Source organism: Anopheles arabiensis, chromosome 3, assembly GCF_016920715.1.
Source record: "Anopheles arabiensis isolate DONGOLA chromosome 3, AaraD3, whole genome shotgun sequence".
NCBI classification, from domain to species: domain Eukaryota; kingdom Metazoa; phylum Arthropoda; class Insecta; order Diptera; family Culicidae; genus Anopheles; species Anopheles arabiensis.
This window is the reverse complement of record NC_053518.1, coordinates 15,618,601-15,640,576: the sequence shown is the minus strand read 5'-3', so window position 1 is coordinate 15,640,576 and position 21,976 is coordinate 15,618,601. Positions and strand designations below refer to the sequence as shown.

The following is a 21,976-nucleotide window of genomic DNA, read 5'->3' as shown; positions in this document are numbered from 1 at the left end:
GCGGATAGCTAATGACTAAGGGGATGCGCTGATGCAAATACAGTGCAGTCTCTCTAATCTATAGTCATTTCAAGCTGATTTGTTTGTGTAAAATGAGGCCTTTTTGAAGATCTTGTCATTTGTGACACAGTTTATGTATCTCTAAGACACCTTTCTCTAAGCTAGCATAAGTTGAACCGTTGAATGAAGGTCATAAACATTCCAATATGTGCTCAAAGAAGAAGATCACATTCTCCGACGTTTAAGCCCTTCCAGGTTCACCTTTAGAGAGACTTCACTGTACAGTACATCCTCCACTCTGCTCGATTATCCTGCCGCTTGTGATTCCAATAGGACGTGATTACAGCTGCATTCTCTCGCGAGTGACCTATATCCCCCTACGAGAGCTGCTGAAGTTGTAATTTTGCAACCCCAATGAAAAGAGAGTGAGAGAGCAATCATGTTGCAACCGAGAGCTGGATTTTCACTAGAGCAAGGCAATTCTAGCTATTACTACGTAGGTTACGTAGATGCTGTTGTGTGGGTTGTTTTGGTGCAGCTTTGTCCTATCAGCGTGTGGCATCCAATTGGAAATCTCCCGTTCCTACGTCCAATGACGTCATGGTGCGATGGTAGAAAACACACTGTTGCACACTTCACGATTGAAAAGTGTGTGGAATGGGGTGATCTATACCAATGGTTTATTGAATTTTAATTCGATATATGTAAGGTTTTATTGCGCGTTCCTAGAAAGGATAACATTACTTCCAGTGGTAAATCCCTGCCACTGGAAAGCATCCAAGCAGTGGCAAGTAGAATGTAGGACCTAGCACCAGGATTGCTAGAGAATGTTGTCAGGAAAGTATTTCATTTGTTATCGGTTGTAGCACTGCTACAATATCAACAAAGTGTTGTAAATTGTTGAAATTCCAAAAAAAAGGCAAACATTCCATCACTATCGTCTCCTCTGAAACTCTCCATCACCCACTAGCTGATTGTGGCCTCGAAGCAGTAGGAGTTCTCCGCCCGTGGGTGCATTTGTAATTGACTTCCCGGGGGAGCTCTTGCCAGGATGCTTTCCTCACTTCGTCCCCGGCTCTCTTTCAGTGCCAGTGTGTCCCCAGACTGGTGTGTGTCCCATTGATGGTGGTGTGAGCGTCGAGTGCCAAACGGTACAATACGCCATCAATGGCGTGTTTTGTGAGGCGTTTGTATTGCGTATTGTATATGCACAACTGTTCCACGATTTGCGTCACTAGCAGGGAGGACAATCGTGTGCTTGACTCTACCTCCTGTGTAGTACCGCCAAACCATCCTCCGTCGGAATAGTTCAAGTAGAGTGCTTTTATACACACGTTATGTTTGTTCCGCTTGTTGTGCTCGGTGGCGGAAATTCTACTTTTTCGCTTTCGATTTAAAATCAACGGCCACACACACACACACACACACACACACACACACACACACACACACGTCACAACTACTTCCTTTCCGGTTGTCTCCTCTTCTTGGGTCTGTAGTACTGATTGTCGTGTTACTTGTTAGTCATCAATCGGTGGTTGTGTGGAGAGTATGTTTTGTTACTCAAACACGAACCACACATACAAACACTGATCGATCATGCGTCAAATGGGTGAGCTCTGGAAGCATCGTCGTGGTAGAATGATTAGAAGCAACGCGCGAAACGAACCAACTTCTCCTCCTCCTTCTTGAACCTGACACATCCCACACCCGCATATAGATTTGTTTTGTTGTTCGCATCGGAACTGCACCAACACCAAGTTTGTTCGATAATTAAAACCGAGACCGATTGTGGGGACAATTATGGAAGGAGTAAAGTGTGCTGTTGTGTGCTGGTGGCGAGTATTTTGTTTATTCCCGTTCCCGCCACTTGCAGCTTCAATCAGACCCATATTAATAGATTGTGCATAACATTATCGGCTCTGGGGGGAGTGGTAAGGGGTAAGTTGCGATTAAAATTAATTGTACACAATCAAATTCTACCGCGCGCGCTCGCTTGTGTGTGTGTTGGAATGTCTAGTATAGAACCTCCAAAGCCAAACCTTTTTGGAAGAAATCGCCTTCTTCGTTGTTTGGCTTTTTTGCAGTATGTTCAAGTGGCGTGATTCGACCAAAGCTTTTTTTAACGCAAGTTTCTAGACTGTGCATGCACGGGGCGACGCTGGGTTTTGCGCAATCGCTAGTGTGCAATTCCTGGGGCGTGCTGGGGACTTGGCGTTGGCGACGGCTGGAGAGATAAGATAGAATCGTGTTTGAAAAATGGACGTAAACTGAAGCACTTTCGGTGGGGTTGGCATTCAACCCCAGATTGTATTCATGGACCTATTTGTGTTTGCGTGTGGAAGTGGCCATGTAATTGTTGGAGAAATTCCTTTCCATTCTGTAATTATTTGGAAAATGATACCTGTATGTAGAACCTCAATTAAAGTGGTTCTCGAAAAAAATGTTTGGAAACCCTCATTAGAGCATACAACTGTGTCATCTTGATAACTGCATAGTTATCAATATAGCTCTTTCTTGAATTTCCTGCTTTCCCGAGCTCTCAATACGTATTTAAACTTGAATGTCAATCTTCTATGGATTTTGGTTGGCCTAGTCAGTGGCAGATATCCCTGATGTAAGAGATAGAGTGAATGTTTGGACAAACAGACTTTTCCTGCTCGAAACTTTTTACAATGAATCAATGTCAAAGTGGTGGAAATAACTACAGACGAACAACATTTATCGTATGTTACTCATAAAACTCGTTTGCTTTAAGGTTGGCTACAATAACTTCAGGATGCAAAGACTTTAAAGGCACTAAATGATCGAATTAATGGGTTTATGAAGACTTTTCTAACTACTTTTATATCCTATCGATCTATGGTCATCCAGGGATGCTCTAGACATCTCTCAAAAGGTTTTAGGTTCCAAGTCCAATCCAATGTTTTACGTTGATATCACTGACAAGTATTCCTCAGGTGTTTGCTTGTGTAGTGTCGAGATAGCTAGAGAAACTCCTGTTAGGTTCATTTTATGGTATCAACCGTACCCTTTTCTCTTCGGAAATTCGACCTTGTAGGAGCCGGCAATATTATCAACAAGACTGCTGGTTCTTTTGTAAAAAATCTGTTTGACTACGTTTGGGTCTTAAAAAAAAACAAGTCGTTACACATTGCAGAGCTGGATCATGGTAAATCGGTAATGGTTGGGTAGTTTGTGGCTTTCCGCTCCCTTTAGTTAGGATCGTTCGAGACTGTCGCCCATTTATGTCAGGGTCATCAAGGAGAGCACGTAACTCGTGCTCGTGCTTGCAGTTGCATCATCCCATTAAATTAGCTTCTGGGTCGTGAGTTATAGTTGCTTGGCGCCAGTTGGCAATTTGAGCAGCGGTCAGGAAAACAAGCTTAAAGCACATGTGTTATCGGGAATCTTTTGGGTCCATTTTAGACAACATATTCAGCCCTGAGAAAATTTCATTCATATCGATTGTACTCTTTTCCCCGAATGTAATTGTACCATGATGCAACCCGGTGAAATACTTTAAGATGTTGGTGAAATGCCCCAGAAGCTGCTGCTTCATGCTACAAAAGCTGTCCGAAAATCATCCCCCCTAGGCAATTAAATTGTCCTTGGCACCATTTCTGGTACGAGCAGCAGGAAGTGCAGTGCACAGCAGTATTGGGCACATCGCTTTTGTTTTGATACCACCATTTTATCCCACGGCGGGACCGGGGGGCAGTGTTGGTGCAATGCCAACAAATTGTTAAATTATGCCATCGGCTCACAGAAACTCGGTCACGTCTATGTTTCGCTATCTTTGACGCAAGGCCATCTCGCTCAATTCGCACAAAAACGTTCGGACTGATTTTCAGGTCCTGGCTTTTTTTAAATTTTACAACAAAATATATTTAAACGTGTAGTAGCCCTTCACTAATGTGTCGTTTGTATTTTCTTTTCTTTTCCCCCATTTTCCCCTTTTTGCAGCTGGTGCGGCTAGTTCCAACCTCTATGGAGTTTCAGCTAGACAGCGCAGAATACTGCCAGGCACAACACAAATAAGCGAAAGGCGCGCTTTTTCCCTGCCACCACCACCATCATCATCACCATCACCACCGCCGCCGCCGACGCCGCCCATCGCCGCCCCATACCTCCCGGGAAAGAAGGATAATCGAGCTGGAGAAAGTTGTAGCTGCTTTAGCTGGACGAGAGAGCGAGTGTGTGCTGGACGAAAGAGTGTGATAGAGAGAGCGAGAGGGCGTGTGTGGAGGTAGAAAGCGAGCAAGGCGAGGAGATCCTCCCGTGAAAGCGCGAATGGTGGTTGCTGCGTAAGGAAGGAGGTCTCGCGCAAGATCTGAAACATACACACACACACAAGCCACCCGGGTAGCGAAGCTTTTGAATGAGAAGCCCCGAGCTGGAGCGTACATTGGAGAAGAAAGTGCTGCACGTCGTAGCGAAGCATCGTCGCCAGCAGAAGGAAGAATTGCACACGAGCGGTGTTTATTCATTGCCGTAGCCGCCGACACCGTAAGCACCCTCCAACCAAGTGTGAGCGTGTGTGTCTGTGTGTTGGTTACACCCTCCTCCCACACGGACACGCGTGTAGAGGTCCTTGCTAGAGGAGAAAAGCAAAAATAGACACAAAATCGGAAAGGAAGCCACGGGAGCAAAAGCATCGTCATCATCATCATCACCACGATCATTATCGTCATTACCTCCATCATCAACGCGCAGTGTGCGGCAGGGAGAGTATTGGGTCAGTCAGTGGACGGAGTGAGATCGTCCAAACTCTTATATCCATCCCGCATCCTCCATATCGCCCCAATCCTCTATGTGAGGGATTAGCTTAGCGTTATTCGAGCATCATACGTTTTCACAACTTACGTTGCGCGTCGCTTTTCCCGATCGGAAAGAACTGTTTTGTTGGTTTGGAGAGAACCGAAAACGCATCCCCAACGTGTGCCATCCCTTCATCGCCTGGTGGAGAGTGCACTTGCCCGGATTCTGGATTCGCTTTATGATCGATGTGTATGTGAGTGTGTGTGTGTGTGCTTTAAATAATCCCATCGTTTGCTGCTGCGTGTGTGTGTGTGGCTCTTTACAACGTTGTGTGCGAGGCGTTTCGTTGCACGTTCTGCAAGAACAAACTACGCTGCTGCAAGTGGACAACCATCTTCGACAACTGCAAGCAAAACTCGGCGGCAGAAAACAACATGTAGGTGTGCTGGGAAGGGAAGTGGGATCGCTCAAAGGGCGCTCCCATGTGTGTGCTACTTCTCTAAGCATTCTTTTGAACCTGATCGTTAATTCGACCCTCCCTCTTATCTCTGTTTTCCAGATTGAGACTGATTGTAAAATAGATCTATTAAGAATAGTAAACAAACAAGCAAAAACCTTCAATCCATTATCATCCAGCCAGCCGGCGACAAAGTGCAGTGATTGAGCCAGGAGGGGGCGGTACGCGGTGTACTACCCTCGCAAAGACGTCGTGCGATCGTTCGTATACAGACGCACTCGCACAGGATAAGATTATATTCTTTGGAGGCAAAAGAACACAGCTAAAAACAATCCCCCAACAACACACAAGCGCCAACATCATCCTGACCAACGTGAACGTAAACGAAGTCCTTAGACACAACAACAAGCGACCCTTCTGCTCGTCTCGTGATCCCCCTTACATCGGACCCGTTTCTATCGAGGGAGGAAAGGAGAGCGAAACAACACACTATTCCACCGAAATTTTGGCCGACGATTTAGCCGACGTCGCGATATAGTCAAAACGAAACAACTGATTAACCAGTAGCGTAGCAGCTTCCTGAGAGCAACCGTTTGAACTCGTGCAGTCTGCTGGGTTTCTGATGAATATAAGTAAGTTGCCAGTGTGTATTAGTTAGTTTTAGTATTGTGTGAATTTGATCAGATTTATGCATCTTTTGTAGGGATTCATTCATATGAATCTTCAGGGATGAGTGATTCAAATCTCGAATCGAATCTCCAAAGTTTCGTGAATTTCCAAAGATTCGCGAATCTCCAAAGATTCGTGAATCTCCAAAGATTCGTGAATCTCCAAAGATTCGTGAAACTCCAAAGATTCGTGAATCTCCAAAGATTCATGATTCTCTATCGATTCATGAATCTTCCAAGATCCTTGAATCTTTAGAGATGTATGATTTTAGAAATATTTACGATTTAACAAAATGCCCGCCGTTGGTTCGAACCTTGGAAGGACCGACTCCCCGTAGCAAAACAAACTATTCGGCTGTGTTGTACATGCCAAGAAGTCGCGAAAGCCTCTGTAGGCTGGCATGCCCACGTAGGTTGTTACGCCAAGAAGAAGAATAGTAAGAAGCTCAAGCTCTATGATTTTTTGAAGATCTATCAATCCCTAGAGATTCGTAAATCTTTCGAGATATATGAATCTTATGAAAGTCATAATTCTTTCGAAATTTAATCAATCTTTGACATTCATGAATCTTTTGAGATTTGAGAATCTTTGACATTCATGAATCTTTCCAATGGGGATTCAGATTCATTGAATCATTGCAAAGATTCATTCGGATTCATGAGCCTGAATCAGATTCAGAACACTAGATCTGATGAGATTTTTGAATGTTCTAAGAATAATGACACTTTCAATGAACACAAGGAGTAAAAAATACAATGAACGAGGCTCTAATTTTGTTTTTCAATTATGCTCATAAGCTTCTGAATTTAAATTTAATTAAATTTGATGATTATTGGTGTGCTATGTTTGTAATCGAATCATCTGCTAAAGTTCTTAAAGCACCAGGCTCTTGACATTTTTAAATGGGTATATTCACACCCTACGAGAGAAGCTTACAAAAGATCACCCGATAAATTGTATCACGCGGATTGTGACAGAACACACACACACCCCCGCTATCGCGCCCAGCTTATGGCGTAATGGAAACTAATTTCATTTAAAGCCATTATCGATTGCATTTCGCGCAATGCAGCTGCAGAAACAATGTGTAGGCTGCTTTGAGCTCGTTTGCTTGCTGGCAGTGCTGTACGTGCAGCGTAGCGTATATCAAACACAGCTTTTTGTTTTGCTATTCCGCGTTGGTGTAAACTAATCTAGCATAAAGCCAACAAGAGCGTGTGTGTGTGTGTGAGCGGGTTTGGTATTGATCATTGTGAGCTGGTTCAAGTGGCTTCAAGTGCACAAGAGGGGAAGCAACATGCATGGATGATGCTGGTGCTGTTTGCCACTGTGTGAATGTATAGGAAATGCAAAATGCGTCTGTGTTTTGCTCGAGTGCACTTGAGGCGCACTTTGTTGCTGTGTCCTTGAATGTTTTGTAGCTCGTTTTTTGTAAAAATGACACTTACAATGTGATCTCCTTTAGTTTATTAGCCTTATCTGATAAATGTAAAAATGTAGTTTAATCTTAATTCCAATGTTGATTAATCAATTACGATGGATTGTGATCAAATTGCTAAACACAATGTAAAGCCATCGCTAACAATTTCCAATATGTTTCTTCCTCCGTTTCAGATGTTTCGATTGAAAACTACTTTTAGATACGTGTTTCAAGCTTTACTGTGAGGCGGACAAATTTGTCACTTTTTTATAACCAACCTACTACTAACGCGTCGAAAGATTGCGCCCGCGCAAGCTGCTGCATCTGCTGCCTGCTAATTCCGTCACCGTTCGGCTCCGTAGCCAATCAGCCAGGTGTGTGTTTTCGGAAGAACGCCTGCGGCTGCAACACAACCCTGATCAGATAAAAGATAAGCACGTGTGTCTGTGTATTTAAAGCGTCGTGGAAGAAAATAAGATAATTCACCGGCACCAGGCGGCACAGACTCCAGAGTGCTCGCATCAGCGTGGTGGTGGTTATCAGCGAAAACAGATTCTACCTGTGCTTGCTGCGTAAAAGTTACTGTGTTACTCCGTTCAACGCTGTTGTGACTTAATAACGGAGCATACCATACCTAAGCCGAGCAAAGCAACGGTTGCTACGTTAAATTGTGCTTGCAATACTTCCAATACACCGCACAGCGCCCGAGTGATTCTGCTGACTGTGTGCACAGGAGCATACACAAATTACCGTAAAAAAGTAATATCCATCGTTTCGATCCTGGTTGCTGGTCAAGTGACAACCTCTTCCCGTCAGGCATCAGGCATCTCGGAGAAAGCACAGCTACCCCAGCACTACAAGACCGGTGAAAAGATAAGATAATACACACACGGGTGGTGCGTCTGGAATATACAACAAGCTCTCGTTCTGCGGCTAAAAGTTGCAAAACAGATCGGCAAAAGCAGCACACTGCATCTTTTGTGTCAACCATCCCCAAAATCAACCGTTAAAGCCAACCGGGCGCAAGAGATAAAGGAAGGAAAAAAGGCACGCGAAAAAGATTGTGATAAGAGAATTTTAAGTTGTTTTTTGTTTTAAGTGGACCACATCATCCATCCCCCCGGTGTGCCGCGTCCCCATTGAAGCGGTGTGCGGGCAGAAGCTTTCTGGTTTCGGCCTTCTTTTTAAACGTATATTAGTTTGTACTTGTGATGAAAATTGTATCTATTCGGAAGCAGTAACATTGTATAGCGCGCGCACCACAGTCATTGAAGAAGAAGCATCGGAGAGAGGAGGTTGAGGTTGAGATAGCAACGCGCTGTGAAGGAGCGATTGTTGTGCGATTGTGTTGTAAGGCGTCGTTAGTTTTTTGTTTCCACCCCGTTTCCGTCTATAAGACCCCACCCTCAGAAAAACCGCACCAGTGAACAGACGCTCTCCCTGCGTAAGCTCGCGGCTCGTCTACCCCGTCGGTTGTAAAAAGCGGCTATTACCTTTCGTAGTCGTGTGCAGGAGAGCTTTTTATGACAACCGTCATCATGCGCCAGAAGGACATCAGACCCGCACCGGCGCGGATCGAGTTTAAGGGAATGAAATTCCTGATCACCGATCGGCCCTCGGATGCAACCATTCTATCGTACATTGCTGTAAGTATCAGTCATCACTGTTACCAGCAGAAAGAGCGACCTGGGCCGCAATTAACGAATCTCCCTTTACCCACCGCACAGGAGCTGAAGAAACATAACGTCTCGATTGTGGTGCGCGTGTGCGAGCCAAGCTACAAGATCGAGGAGCTGGCCAACCACGGTATCATCGTGCGCGATCTAGCGTTCGAGGATGGTACCTTCCCGCCGAACGAGATCGTGATGGAATGGTTCGAGATCCTGAAGCAAAAGTAAGTTTGACCGATTCGTACGGTGGCCGCGTAGCTCGCGACCCAGCTCAGGGTAGAGAAGCGCAATTTCCCCCCCAATAAATCGAAGCTTTCTGTACAGATTCCAGGAAGATCCGGAAGCGTGCGTGGCGGTCCATTGTGTGGCAGGGCTGGGCCGGGCACCGGTGCTAGTGGCACTGGCTTTGATCGAACTAGGACTTAAGTACGAGGCAGCTGTAGAATTGATTAGAGAGTAAGTAGTGACTGCAACTTTATCCGCGCCTGTGTGAGCTGATCTTAATGTTTTTTTTTCTTTCTCCTCTTTATCTTTGCAGTAAACGAAGAGGTGCTATTAATGCCAAACAACTATCTTACCTAGAAAAGTATAAGCCCAAGTCACGGTTAAAGCACAAAAACGGCCACAAGAACTCGTGCTGCGTGCAATAAAACTATCAAAATTCCCACCAGTTAAAGTGTTCATTTTAAGCAAGTGACAGCAAGAGAGAGCGAGAGAGAGCGTGAGAGATATAAACATATAAACTTGATATGGCGTGAAGGAGCGCAGAGTATCGAAACGCGAAAGAAGGGACAATTTCGTGGGGAAAAGAAGAGACACAGACAGACAGACAGACAGACAGTATGAAACAGTGAAGAAACAAGGAACAAGGTTACTCAACAACACAAACACACATACATACACCTTAAACAGTGTGAGACACAAGGCTTTATGTTTTACAAAACCATGCCTCGAAGGGGTTGTTCGCTGCGTGTGTGAATTGTGGATTGAGGCGAAGCAAAAAAAAGGCTCATGCCGAGGTCGGTATCTAACGTTGGCGGGCCAGAACTGCCAGGGGTATTGGATGAAAAAAAAAAAAAATACTGTGAGAAATGGGAAAGCAAATGCGGGAGAGCTTTATGCCGAATGGAACATCCTGTGCTAGCGGGTCGAGTAAGTAACATCGCAGGTTAAGTAACTGCAAAGCAATGGAAAGAAAACTTGGAAAGCTTCCTTATCACACCACAGCCCATAAACAATGCTCTATTAATTAACGTTAACTTTTCATTACTGCTATTGAATTAAAAAAAAGTAAACATTCTGTTGTTCTTTTAAAAAGAATCGTACACACCAAGAAGCAAGTGAAGGTTAGCTTACTGCTGCCGGTTTAACTATTGCTGTATTAGGTTCTTTCCATCGTTTGACTTCTGAAATTGAGACTTAATTGTAAATCTGCAAACAAATCATCTTTCCCCTTGCAGTTCGTTCGGTTGCCGGCGTTAGATACAGTCGGCACGTACCATGATTCACTTGGAGCACGACAAGCCACGACTACTAACCTCCCCCCTCGTAGCAAGGAGTGGATTTTGAAATAGAAATTGTATCAAGTACTTTTTAGGTTATTGGTTTTAGAAAAAAAGGGGGCTGCGCACTAGCCGTGGTGTCCCTGCTGCCCTTCTTTTATGTTTTTGCTCTATTACTGGAGGGAAACACGTACACGTGGACAGCGACACTGTATGATCATAGTTCGCCGACGCGCCCAGTGTCTGTGTGTCGGACCGTAGATCATTATTAATATATTGTAATAAATTAAATAATTCAAACTAGAGAAAGAGATACGGGGGATAGGGAGTAGGCGAAAGCAGGAGAGTGAAACGGAGGATAATGGTTGATTTTGTGAGCGCTGACACGCGTGCTTGGAGAGGAAAGCAATGGTACTACACAAAAAGGCCCCTCTTGGTGGCCATCTAAACGACGCACTGTAACACTCTAACAATCAGCTTGAGATCCCATCAAAGTGTGTGCGTGCGTGTTATCCAGTTGATTAGGCGACCATTATCACACGCGTCCTTTTCTTGGTTGTCGGGTTGTACAAAAAAACTCCAAGCGAGAGAGAGATCACCAACAACGCTAACGTGAAACACAGACACACACTGTACGATATGTGATTGAATTCGATTTCCTAATTTTTGCGTACTCTATTTATTAAACAAGAAAGCAAGGAACAACGGCGACAAACTTTACTGCAATGAATAATGTTGTGAATCGATGAGATAAAACCAAATAACACAATAGCACTGGGGAAAGGCACTCGGAGGGAATGCGAACAACGGGCCTAATATTCGCTACATCCTACAAACACACACATGCTCACCAATTTGCATTCGTCACAGGCGTTACAATAGCAGAATGGATCCGATTTACCATACCATTTTTCCGAACTATGGCTATCCACACACGTATACGGCATGCTGGCGACTGACAGAGTTGAATGTTTTTTTTTAAACAACCGAAGGCTTTACATTACAAACCATACCAAACCAGCACGCATCAACGTGTGTGCGTCAACAATAGCAAATTTAATAGTAAGACATTTGTTACTTTTAGAACTTGTTTTTAGAATGGCTCTTACAAAACAAAACAAAAAAACAAGGATCGTGCAATAATGGCTTTTGTAGATTTAGCTCGTCCGGTTTCACAGGCAGTGAAACACAGCACAAGGACACCAGATTTGTCTCTGTTTTCGTTTGCCATTAGTTTTAATTCAGCTGCGACGGGCAACATCCTAAACAGCTTCGACGCGCTCCCCCTACACGCAAAGAACTCTGAAACGCTGTGATCGTAGCGATATATGATCCCCACACCAAGAGCCCCACCCCACATAGAACAAGCTTTTAGTTAAATTATAATAGTCAATACCCTAACGCGCACGGTCGCAGTCCGGGTTTCTTCCCAATAAGCGCTTTAGTTCAATTTTGTTCGTTCCGACAATAGACGGTTCTCCTGCCGTGTGGCGCCTGGTCCTTATAGTTTGGCCGTCCGTCACTGCTCCGGAGGAGGCACGTTCCGAGAATTGGCCACTGTGCGCGCGCACTGCATTATGTCGACCATTCCACCGTTTTCGTTAGTTAGCTAATCATCAATATAAGGTAGCGTGGACAGGCGCGCGACGTTCGCTCCTCCACAACCTCTCTCCAACCCCGCAAGATATCAATAATTTATTTTCCTTATATAGCATAGAAACAACCCGTAACTCAAGTTAAGCCCAAGATACACACGATCTTCAAGCTCCTAGACGTTTTTGTTTTGTTTTAAGTATTTCACAACTCTGTTTCACAAACACAATCGCCGTACGTGTCGTCGCCCTAAAAACATGCCAATGCAAAACCAAAAGCCAGCCTAACACAGCTTTGTATAGCCGAAGAGAGAACTATGTTAGGTCCAATTGTTTCCTTTCAACATTTACAGGGTTTTCCAATGGTTCTCATAGTTGTGTGACACTTCTTTGTCTCTTTTTCTATTGGAAGTGAACTTCATAGCAACGTTTTGGGACAGGGGAATTCCTATTGGATTTGTCCGACTTGGCCGCTATAGAGTCCAATTCCCACTGCATTAAGTTCATTTCACGTAAGAAGGAGTCAATAAAAGGGGGGTCCCACAGCTACTGATAACTCCTGGAAAGCCCTGTATTCATAAAAACGCCTGTGATGAGCATCCGTACGTATCCTCTAAACCGCTTTAGCAATGCAATCTCTTTCCGTTGTAAACTCACGTTGGGCAAGAAGTGAACCTTCTCTTCGATGATTTTAACGAGCTCTTTTGCAGTGTTTTATGTTTCGAACGATTGCTTTGGAGCAATTTCTTGCCAAAATTCATTATTGTATTGTATTGTACACTATTGGAAAACAATTGTTACATCTTTTTAAGTACGTCAAGTGAAATTAATATCGGAAAAAGAACTATTAAAGTTTGTGTAGCGTTTGCGTTGTGCCCAAGAAGGAAGCTAACAGTGTTAATGGAACAGATAGGGCTGAACACGTTTGCTTGCTAATCAAGCCTTTTCCATTCCTTTCTTTTGTCAATTCTTTTCTCATTTTCGTATACTTTACCGGTCGCCTTCGGGTTAATATGCTCAAAAACCACTTTATTACCAATGAGTCAACGCGTGTGAATGTGGCCACAATTTTTCTGTGATACTATAAAAACAACCATTATAGAGGGAAAGTGAGAGAGAGAGAGGGACAAAGAGTTGTCACGAAGAGACGACCCCAACCATTACTAAAAGCTGCGGAACAGAATTTGCCTACGTGGTAGTAGATACTTATTTGTTTTAAAGGTACAAAATAACAGTTTGGTTACTTCCAAGTGCGACCTCTTTTCATGGTATGGTTTTGAGTGTATGTTTCTTTGAAAAATAATCATCATTTGTTCCGTGCAGTGAAGAGGGACTCTCAGTCACTGCCAAAAAAACAAAAATGCATCCCTTGGGCACATTGAAACGCCATTCCGCTTACGCAAAGTAAAACACGTGCAAAATCATCGAAGGTGGAGGAGGTGGTTTGCAATCGCGCTTCAAATCACTCGAAGCAACATATTAATTTACCGTACCCTTTGTTTCGTTGTTGATATACAGTCTTAAGTCTTCAATTTCCCAAGCCTTTTCCGTTCTATGTCTGCATCTGCGTTCGTACGAAACGGGAATATCATCTATGTAACTATTTATACGGTGAGGAAGAAGCAAGAGGCACGCAATAATAATGCATACGACGACGCCTCTAACACCCCTACACAGCGTACATTTAATTAGCAAAATGAAACGACGAACCCCCCCACAAACACACACATACACGTGGTGAACTAATAGAAATAGAGAAAAAGAGAGAGAAAAGAAGGAAGAAAAAAACGTGACGTATAAATGCAAGCATCTACTACATGTATTGATAACACAAATAGTCATAATCTATATGGCTGGCCCTATATACAGAAGAGCGAGTAATATTACCTAAAATCACGAAACTATACAAGCAAGCACTTAATAGAAGGAAGAAACAAGAAGAAAGAAAAGAAACAAACGCAAATATAAATAATATAAAGCAACACATTCACACTCTCTCCTCTCTCTCTCTCTCTGGAATGGGGGTTTTCCGTTGGGGTAGACGGGGTGGGAGAAAAAGGAGTGTGCGGGTGTAGGGGAGGGCGTACGCAGATATTCATATTTTATACACACACAAAACCGGAAACAAAACCCGATCAACAAACCAACAAAATCCCCCTTTCCCTGGAGATGGTATTGTAGATGAGGAGAACATAACAACCCCGCAATCAATCGCAATCATAAAACCAAAATACAGTCAAAGTACAGTGGGCGTGTGTGCTAGGAAGTCGGAAGAACACACATACGGATGGAAAAAAACACGAAAAGAAAGCAAAACAACACTAAAAGGAAAAAAACACTAAAAGAAAGGAAGAAAACACTAAACGAAAGGAAAAAAAAACACTAAAAGAAAGGAAAAAACACTAAAGAAAGGAAACAACACTAAAAGAAAGGAAAAATATCACTTAACGTCTTTACAAGGGAGATAGTATGTGTGTCTCTGGAAGAAGAAAAAATCTCTTGAAAGCAGTTGGAACCAGTAAAACAAACGATCGAACGGAGGATGTATCGTTGTGAGCCCGTTTACTGATAATATGATCACTTTAACTGTTGCGGTAACTTAGATATGTGTAATTTGTTTTGTGTGTGTGCGTGCGTGTGTGAATATTTTGTAAGTGTGCATTGATGATAGTAGCAATCGTCTGGCGCAAAGCATTGGTTTACATCTCCAATCATGCACAAATGCACATAATACCATCATCATCATCACGACCAACAACCACCAACAGCAACCGGACGGCACGGACGCTGATAGGAAGCGGTAAGGAGGGCAAATGTGTTACAGAATTGTCCGCCATCGAACACATACCAAAACTGCAATTGCACACAGACGGCCGGGACACAATCTGGGGTGGTTTAGGTAATTGCGCTAAAGTTGACGAACCAAACCTCTTCTAACCCTTCTAACCACGTGGCGGCATATTCGAAACACCGTACTGAAGGGATCCGCAACAACCAGTAAGGAGCAGTAAGAGCGGGGGATTTACAATCTTAAGGATCGAACGAACGATAGCCATCGCATGCAAAACAAACGCGCCCCTCTTGGTAGTATAACACGAGCGAGCAAGTGAGAGAGAGGGAGAGAGAGAGTAATGTGAAAAGAAGAAGAAGAAAAAAAAACGAAAAACTAAACAAAACCGACGAAAAGTCCAGTTAAAAAAAAACAAAAAAAAAACAGAAATAGAAATTAAAGCTAAAGCAACATAACTGTGAAGAATGATGCATGAAGAGAGAGAGAGAAAAAATAAAAACAAAATTTAAATGAACAAAAACAGAAAATAAGCCTCTCAAATCACAAACAACCAGCAAACCCCCGAAAATTACTTAAAAAGATCGGTTGAGATGGAAGAACAAAAAAACAGAAACGGAAAGGAAGCAATGCACTACAGAGAGCGGAGTGAGGGAGGATGGGGGAGGGGGTGAGGAGAGGAACCCCAGAATGGCAAACAAAAAACAATATTATACTGAAATAGATATTGTAATTTTATGGAATGATTTGTATCAACGATCTCTCCCGGGTGGATCTTATACTTGCTCTGCAACTGTGGCGTTTTCTGAATGATGACAGACTTCCGGTCACTGTACTTCTTCCGCAAGGGATGTTTTTAATTGTTATGTCCTTCTTTAACGTCCAGATGCAATGCCAAATCAGTGTCTCTGTTTCTGTCAATGTCTTCATTGTTATGTGCTGTTCTGGACTTTTCTTTTATTAAATAATAACTTGATTTTAGTTGAATACAGATCTAAGCCTGTAGATTGGAATGAGCTATGGAACACCATGCAGCAGTACGGATTCCCTGGGAAGCTGATACGGCTGTTGAGGTCCGCTATGGACGAGGTGCAGTGCAAGGTGAGAGTGACGAGCATGCTTTCGGAATCGTTCGAATCTCACCGGGGTCTGAGGCAAGGGGACGGAGTCTCCTGTTTGCTGTTCAACATCGCTTTGGAAGGTGTCGTGCGAAGCGCGGGCTTCGACATCCGGGGCACGATTTTCACCCGATCTCTCCAATTCCTTGGCTTCGCGGATGACATCGACATCATCGGACGTACAACTGCGGCGGTGTGCGAAGCGTACACCCGACTGTAAAGGCCGGGCTACATTGATCGTACTCTCAAGCGTAATTTTGATTTTCACTAGCGTATCTGGCGGCGGCTGGTGGAAGCTTTTTTTGGTCATCGAGGGAATGGACCTGCCGGATCTCAAAATTAAGTAGTTTTTCCATCGTTTTTCATTGCAAAAATGGATGCAATGCGTGCAAGACATGTATATCTACGTTTTACAAAACTTTTCTCCTCCGATTTAAGTAAAAAACATGGAAAATTAACGTATTTTCTGGAGCGGCTCCAAATTGTTTGGCAAAATGCTTCGGTCAGCCGCCGCCAGATGCGCTAGTGAAAATCAAAATTACGCGTGCGAGTACGATCAATGTAGCCCGGCCTTAACGCGAGGCCGAGAGGATTGGATTGAGGATCAATGCAACGAAGACAAAGTACCTGCTTGCCGAGGGCTCTGTACGTGATAGAGCCCGACTTGGAAGCAGAGTAGCAGTTGACGGCGACGAGTCTCGAGGTGGTAGAGGAGTTCTGCTACCTTGGTACGATCGGACAACAACGTAAGCAGCGAAATCCGAAGGCGCATTGTTCAAGGAAGTCGTGCCTACTACGGGCTCCACAAGCTCCTGCGATCCAGAAGACACCAGCAACACACGAAATGCGCCATATATCGCACACTGATTCGTCCGGTAGTGCTCTACGGGTACGAGTCTTGGACTACATATAACAGTTATCTAACGGCTCCAGAACATATTAGACGATATGATGCCGATATCAGAACATTCCCTGACCCTATTCTGATTCTGCAACACTTCCTAAATATGTGACTGGGATGATCCTGGAACAGATCCTGGACTGATCTAAGTCCTGGAATAACTCGTGAACATATTCCAGTCTTAGCTGACCTTTGACCTTTTGCCTACTCCGGTTTATGATCTAGTGTTATACCTATGCATGTAATGTAATTGGTCCTGCAGTAGATCCTGAACCAATACTGAAGCTAGTACTTCTTCGGCACCTATTTGGATCTTATGTCTTGCTTCGACCATTTTACGGTTCTGCAATTCCTCCCAATTCGGAACAGGTTCTACATCTGTTCTGAAATTAGTGAGGGACTTGGAATTTACTTACATACTTGTTAAGCTAGCCCTTGTCATAGCCAGCAGCATTGAATGATAACAAGCGTTAAAATTCAGATTAGAATACAAGTTTGTATTTAAACAATATCATTTGACTAGTTGCGCTGCAAGAGAATTTACTTTGGCAGAAATATTGGTCTTCATTTTCTGCTTCTTTTGTTGAAAGAATTTCTCTTGCAGAATCTCTTGCAACATTCAAATGCATCCTGACTCCCACTCCAAGGGTTCTCTGGGACGTGAGTTGTCAAACCTAGAAATTTGCATCATAGACAGCTTTCGATTAGCAGTACTTAATTTTTTTTTCTTAATATTGTAGAAATTAATGTCAAGATACACTGATAACTAGAAGCAATGTGTTTAGGATACAACTGTGGAATAGGACTAAAACTTCGGCATTGATAAGACAACTAAACAAAGAACAATAGTGTTGAGCCTCTCTAAAGCTTCGTCTAGACTTTTATGCCAACATCATGCTCAATCTACCTGATAGTCAAACAATTTACACAGCTCAACCGACAGTCGGTACATCGGCAACCCGACAACGGTGAAATAATCGCCTTCAATTCGTTCTACAAAGTTGCCACCCAACCCCTGGATGCCGTATCCACCAGCTTTATCCCTGGAAGGAGGAAAAAACGTTAAAAAGCTCGATGCAAGGAGTGCAGGCACCCGGGACTTACAGTGGTTCACCTGTGTCGACATACGCTTGTATTTGAGCATCGGTCGCTTTACCAAACTGTACATTGCACGATTCGGTAAACTTGACCTCCCGCTCGCGATACTTTATGACCACCCCGGTATAAACAACGTGCGTACGCCCAACGAGCCTGTGGATTGAAATTATATTAGTGAAGCAGTCTTGGCAATCAATCATTTAGTTACGCACTTTTTCAACACCTCAAACGCATGTTCCGGTGTCTTTGGCTTGCCGTACATCTGCCCATCCATCGTAACCATCGTGTCAGCCCCGATCACCACGTCCGGGCGCGTTGCATCATCCTTCGAGAGGCGTTCGTACACTTCCCGCACCTTACCGAGGGCCGTCATGGCTACATAGTCGCTGAAGGAGTATTGCGCTGGGTCAAGGTTTTCCTCGAACGTCGATGAGCAGAGGTGAACGTTCGCGATGCCCTGCAATGGGATTGTAGGGCATTGTGAGAAGGGTCATGCTTTATCAAGCAAATCAATCTTTCGCACGCAACGATTACACGTACCAAATTTTGTATCAACTCCTGCCGCCGTGGAGATCCGCTGGCAAGTACCACACGCTTTCCTTTGATTTGGTTGAGGATAGGTTTTAACATGGTGAGAAAAGGGCTATACAAGTTTATAATCTAGGCACATAATCCACGTGCAGTGGGACACTTTTTGAACGAGGGTATTGTTTCCGCCACGAGAGAATTCCGCCCTGCCGATTGTTTACAAAACAAGGCTAGGCAGCTGATGGCCTGCTGCACGTTGACAGATAAACGATAACCGAATGGGAGAAAAGGGCTGTTTGAGAAAATAGAAACGGAAAAGTTTCAATAAAATAATCTTTATAATAAAACCACTGAAAAAAAAACAAGATTTATTAATTCTAGTAAATGCAGTCAATCAATTTTTCTTTGTAGGTAAAATTTGCAATAAAACAAATCAACCAAAAAGGCCTTTTTTGACGGGCCCAATTGTTCAACACTAAAATGTTATTTGGGCCTGCGAAAAGGCGCGCGCGCTTTGCAGCTTTTGACAGTTGTTCGATTTGAATCAAACCGAAGCCGCTTTGAAAGGTTTTGTTTACATATTTTCATTCTCCTGCTGCGGCATAGACTTATTACAGAATAAAGCAAAAATGAGCGACTTAGCCAACGTGTATCAGCTGTTCCGCAGTAAATTCGAGGACAATGATTTCCAATACTACTATCCACCGTCCTACATTCGTTCGCTGACCGAGTGTGATGATAAGATCATATTCGCCTTCCGCAAGGTAAGACGGTTGTTTACTATCTGTAAGATAAAGGATTAACTTTAATTCCTCCTGCAGGTGCAAAACCACATCCTTTCCTCGGAGATGGACGCGGTGCGGCCGAAGCAATCGCCGAACAGCAACGGTTCGGCCAGCCTAGACCTGACCGGATCACCGCTGCGGGACGTAAGCTTCGAGCAGTTTGAGGAGATGAACCTTTCCAAGGAGTACCAGGAGAGCAGTGTGCAGAACCTGTGGACGGTCGATGAGGAAACGTACGCACCGCTCAGCACGGAAAAGGCTCGCTCGCTGCTGCAGGCCTTCATAAGCCTGGAGTGCCGTATCGGGCGGGGCAGTATCTGGGTGCTGTGCTGTGGTACGGACAGCGAGCAGAAGGTACTGCTGCAGCTGTCGGTTACCGCAGCCTCGAACAATCAGCGTCAATTTACGCGCGGAGTGGTGCGGTTTAGTGGCGTGCAGCCATCGAACAGCATTACGCTCGGTCAGCTGATCGACATCCACCGGCAGCGGGCCGGCGAGGGGATGAAGTTTAGTCCCAAAATTCAAATCCAACAGTGGTGCAAGCTGCATGCACAGATTACGCTTCGCCTGAGCTGGAACACGATGGGCGAGGGGTCCACGTTTGCCATCGAGCGGAATGCGCGGGTCCGCTTGAGCCAAGAGTTCCCGGTGAACAATGGTGCGTTTAGCCGGAGTTCACCGGCCGAGTACTTCTGGCAGCAGCTGCAACGGTTAGCGATGATGAGGGAGCGGATAATGGACATCCGGGCCAACCGGGAGTCGGGCTACGCGCGGAACGATGTCTGCGGCGAAGCGTGAGTAGCTGGTGAGCATTGAATTATATGCTGATGTTAAACCATTTCAATTTTACAGCGAAATGGATCTCGAGTACATTAAGCAAAAGGTGAACAATATTCTGTCGTCGTTTTTGGAAGTTGAACCGGTGACGTATAATGCTTCCACGATCATCGACATGGTATCGCTAGTGCAGAAACGCAAGCTTACCGACGTAATGGAGCGACTTTACGATGCATTAACACGTGAGTGCCTATCGGAAAATCATGTTCTGTTTAATATTTTGATGATAAATGCCTATTTTCGCAATTTCAGTGTGTTCCAGCTATGAAGATTTGAAAGCCGCAATCGATTACATCTTTCATCTATCCACTCATTCCAATATTGTGGTAAAGTAGTCAGCACAAACCCGTTTTCCGGCTTGATGTTGCTAATCATTTTTCTTCCCACTTTCCACCCCCGCACACACACACACACACACACACACAGAACATACCCACCAATGGTACCCGTTTTGCGCAGCTCATACTTGCCATGATACAGGACCGACTGGCCATCCCGCTGCTGACCGGCTCGGAACCGTACGAACTGCTGCTGGAGTGCGGTTTCAGCAAGCTCATGAACGACTACCGCACCATCTTCACCGAAGGAGGCATTTACGAGCTGGAGTTTGAGAAGCTCTTCCAACCGCAGGTTACCAACACCCGCAAATCACGATACGCAACCGGCAACGGTCCACAGCACGATGCGCACCACGGAGCTCCGAGCAAACGGAGCGCCACGCTGCTCTTTCAGTCGGCGGCGGCCGACGAGCGGGTACGCGAAAAGTCCATCCTGCTGAGCAACTTCGACGAGGACGAGGTGAAGCTGCGGCTTAACCGGCTGGCCCAGGTGCATCTGCTGCTGGAGCATTTGCTGCTGCTGGAAAGTGCCGTCAATGTGCCATCGATTTATGGGCGTGTGTGTGAGCTGTACCTGGGCAGGGCCCCGTACAGCTACGGCGAGGTGTACAATCGTCGGACCGATCTGCTCGAGTTCGAGCTCGATGAGTTTATGTTGCTGCGCAAGGCCGATCACGTGTTGCCCTGTGCCCGGCGCGTAACGATGTCGTCCGCGAATATGCTGCAAAAGCTGGAGACGGTGTTCTACCAGAACGTGAAACCGATCCTTCCCGGGCGGTTCTATCCACAGTTTGAGTGTAAGGAGGTGGACAGTAAGCACGAGTTTTGGTGCTACGAGTACGATCACATTGAGAGTTTGTGAAGGTAAACGTGGTATGTTCAATTTTCGAATGGGAATGGGAATTTATTTCAGTATGTTTTGTGTATGCCTTGTAGGGCGCGAACATCCGTTTATTGTATTTGCTATTGTACTGTAATAATTATTAGATATGTTTTTAAAATCATTTCATGTTATCTGGATGCAGTTGGCAAACACGTTGCATGTAAAATGAAGCTAAATGTAGTCATCACGTTCGCATCTCATTGATCCTTGATGAATTAAAAGCGACCTCAAGCGTACAAAATCCAATTCCGAAGATACAACAAGATCAAAATACATGCAAGATAGAGTAACGGGTTAAGAGCATGAAAGTCTTCGAAACAATTCATCGTTACATTGATATTATAGTAATAGTATTCTTAAAAGTCGTATTGTGATACATGAAAACTGTAAAAAAAAAAACATCCGAATTAATTTCACACAACGGAGAGGAACAAAGCACATTAGACCTTAGAGGAAATGGAAAAGTATGAAGGAAGCAAACAGAAATGAAGACCAATGAAATAAGATTGTTGCATTTTTAATATCCTTATTATTTTTCTGCATTACAGGGCTTTTAAATACATAAATCCAAATCCACAGCAGTACATAATGCTTGAAACTTTAAACCCGGGACTGCGGAACTGTTTTCC

The 21,976-nt window shown here is 44.3% G+C and overlaps 3 protein-coding genes across 7 annotated transcripts in view; 2 read left to right on the top strand and 1 right to left on the bottom strand.

Annotated features, from left to right (window-relative positions):
* Positions 1-15,360, top strand: part of LOC120902720 (protein tyrosine phosphatase type IVA 1) — a 42,936-nt gene extending 27,576 nt beyond the window's left edge. For 3 of the 4 annotated variants that reach the window (XM_040311702.1, XM_040311700.1, XM_040311701.1), the window contains 6 exons: positions 3,967-5,197; positions 5,321-5,850; positions 7,502-8,953; positions 9,035-9,201; positions 9,290-9,433; positions 9,516-15,360. In XM_040311702.1, the coding sequence (XP_040167636.1) occupies positions 8,831-8,953; positions 9,035-9,201; positions 9,290-9,433; positions 9,516-9,627 (546 nt within the window). In that variant the 5' untranslated portion in view covers positions 3,967-5,197; positions 5,321-5,850; positions 7,502-8,830 and the 3' untranslated portion in view covers positions 9,628-15,360. The remainder of the gene's footprint in view (positions 1-3,966; positions 5,198-5,320; positions 5,851-7,501; positions 8,954-9,034; positions 9,202-9,289; positions 9,434-9,515) is intronic. The other variant, XM_040311703.1, reaches the window with a different exon arrangement.
* Positions 15,361-17,724: 2,364 nt separating this feature from the next.
* LOC120902719 (dTTP/UTP pyrophosphatase) lies at positions 17,725-18,730 on the bottom strand. Its single transcript, XM_040311699.1, has 4 exons — positions 18,517-18,730; positions 18,189-18,433; positions 17,983-18,129; positions 17,725-17,921 (listed from the first exon to the last, which is right to left on the bottom strand). Exons 1-4 carry the CDS (start codon positions 18,604-18,606, stop codon positions 17,777-17,779), a joined length of 627 nt encoding a protein of 208 aa, XP_040167633.1. The 5' UTR covers positions 18,607-18,730; the 3' UTR covers positions 17,725-17,776.
* A 117-nt stretch (positions 18,731-18,847) lies between these two features.
* Positions 18,848-21,665, top strand: LOC120902718 (protein zwilch). Of its 2 annotated transcripts, XM_040311698.1 has the most exons (6): positions 18,848-19,268; positions 19,326-20,083; positions 20,142-20,308; positions 20,379-20,452; positions 20,553-21,337; positions 21,490-21,665. In XM_040311698.1, the coding sequence occupies exons 1-5, from the start codon at positions 19,134-19,136 to the stop codon at positions 21,324-21,326; spliced, it is 1,908 nt and encodes a 635-aa protein (XP_040167632.1). In that variant the 5' UTR covers positions 18,848-19,133; the 3' UTR covers positions 21,327-21,337; positions 21,490-21,665. The 2 variants fall into 2 exon arrangements, with proteins under 2 accessions (XP_040167632.1, XP_040167631.1); XM_040311697.1 differs by having other exon boundaries at positions 20,553-21,665.
* Positions 21,666-21,976: the final 311 nt, after the last annotated feature.

Excerpts from the sequence above, each read along its gene's own strand:
- LOC120902719 (XM_040311699.1), bottom strand. The coding sequence starts at position 18,606 with ATGTTAAAACCTATCCTCAACCAAATCAAAGGAAAGCGTGTGGTACTT. Across the intron at positions 18,130-18,188 it reads GCGTTTGAGGTGTTGAAAAA|GCTCGTTGGGCGTACGCACG; the intron begins GTGCGTAACTAA and ends TTCAATCCACAG. Across the intron at positions 17,922-17,982 it reads GTCGACACAGGTGAACCACT|GGATAAAGCTGGTGGATACG; the intron begins GTAAGTCCCGGG and ends TCCTCCTTCCAG.
- LOC120902718 (XM_040311698.1), top strand. The coding sequence starts at position 19,134 with ATGAGCGACTTAGCCAACGTGTATCAGCTGTTCCGCAGTAAATTCGAG. Across the intron at positions 19,269-19,325 it reads TCATATTCGCCTTCCGCAAG|GTGCAAAACCACATCCTTTC; the intron begins GTAAGACGGTTG and ends TTCCTCCTGCAG. Across the intron at positions 20,309-20,378 it reads ACTTTACGATGCATTAACAC|TGTGTTCCAGCTATGAAGAT; the intron begins GTGAGTGCCTAT and ends TCGCAATTTCAG.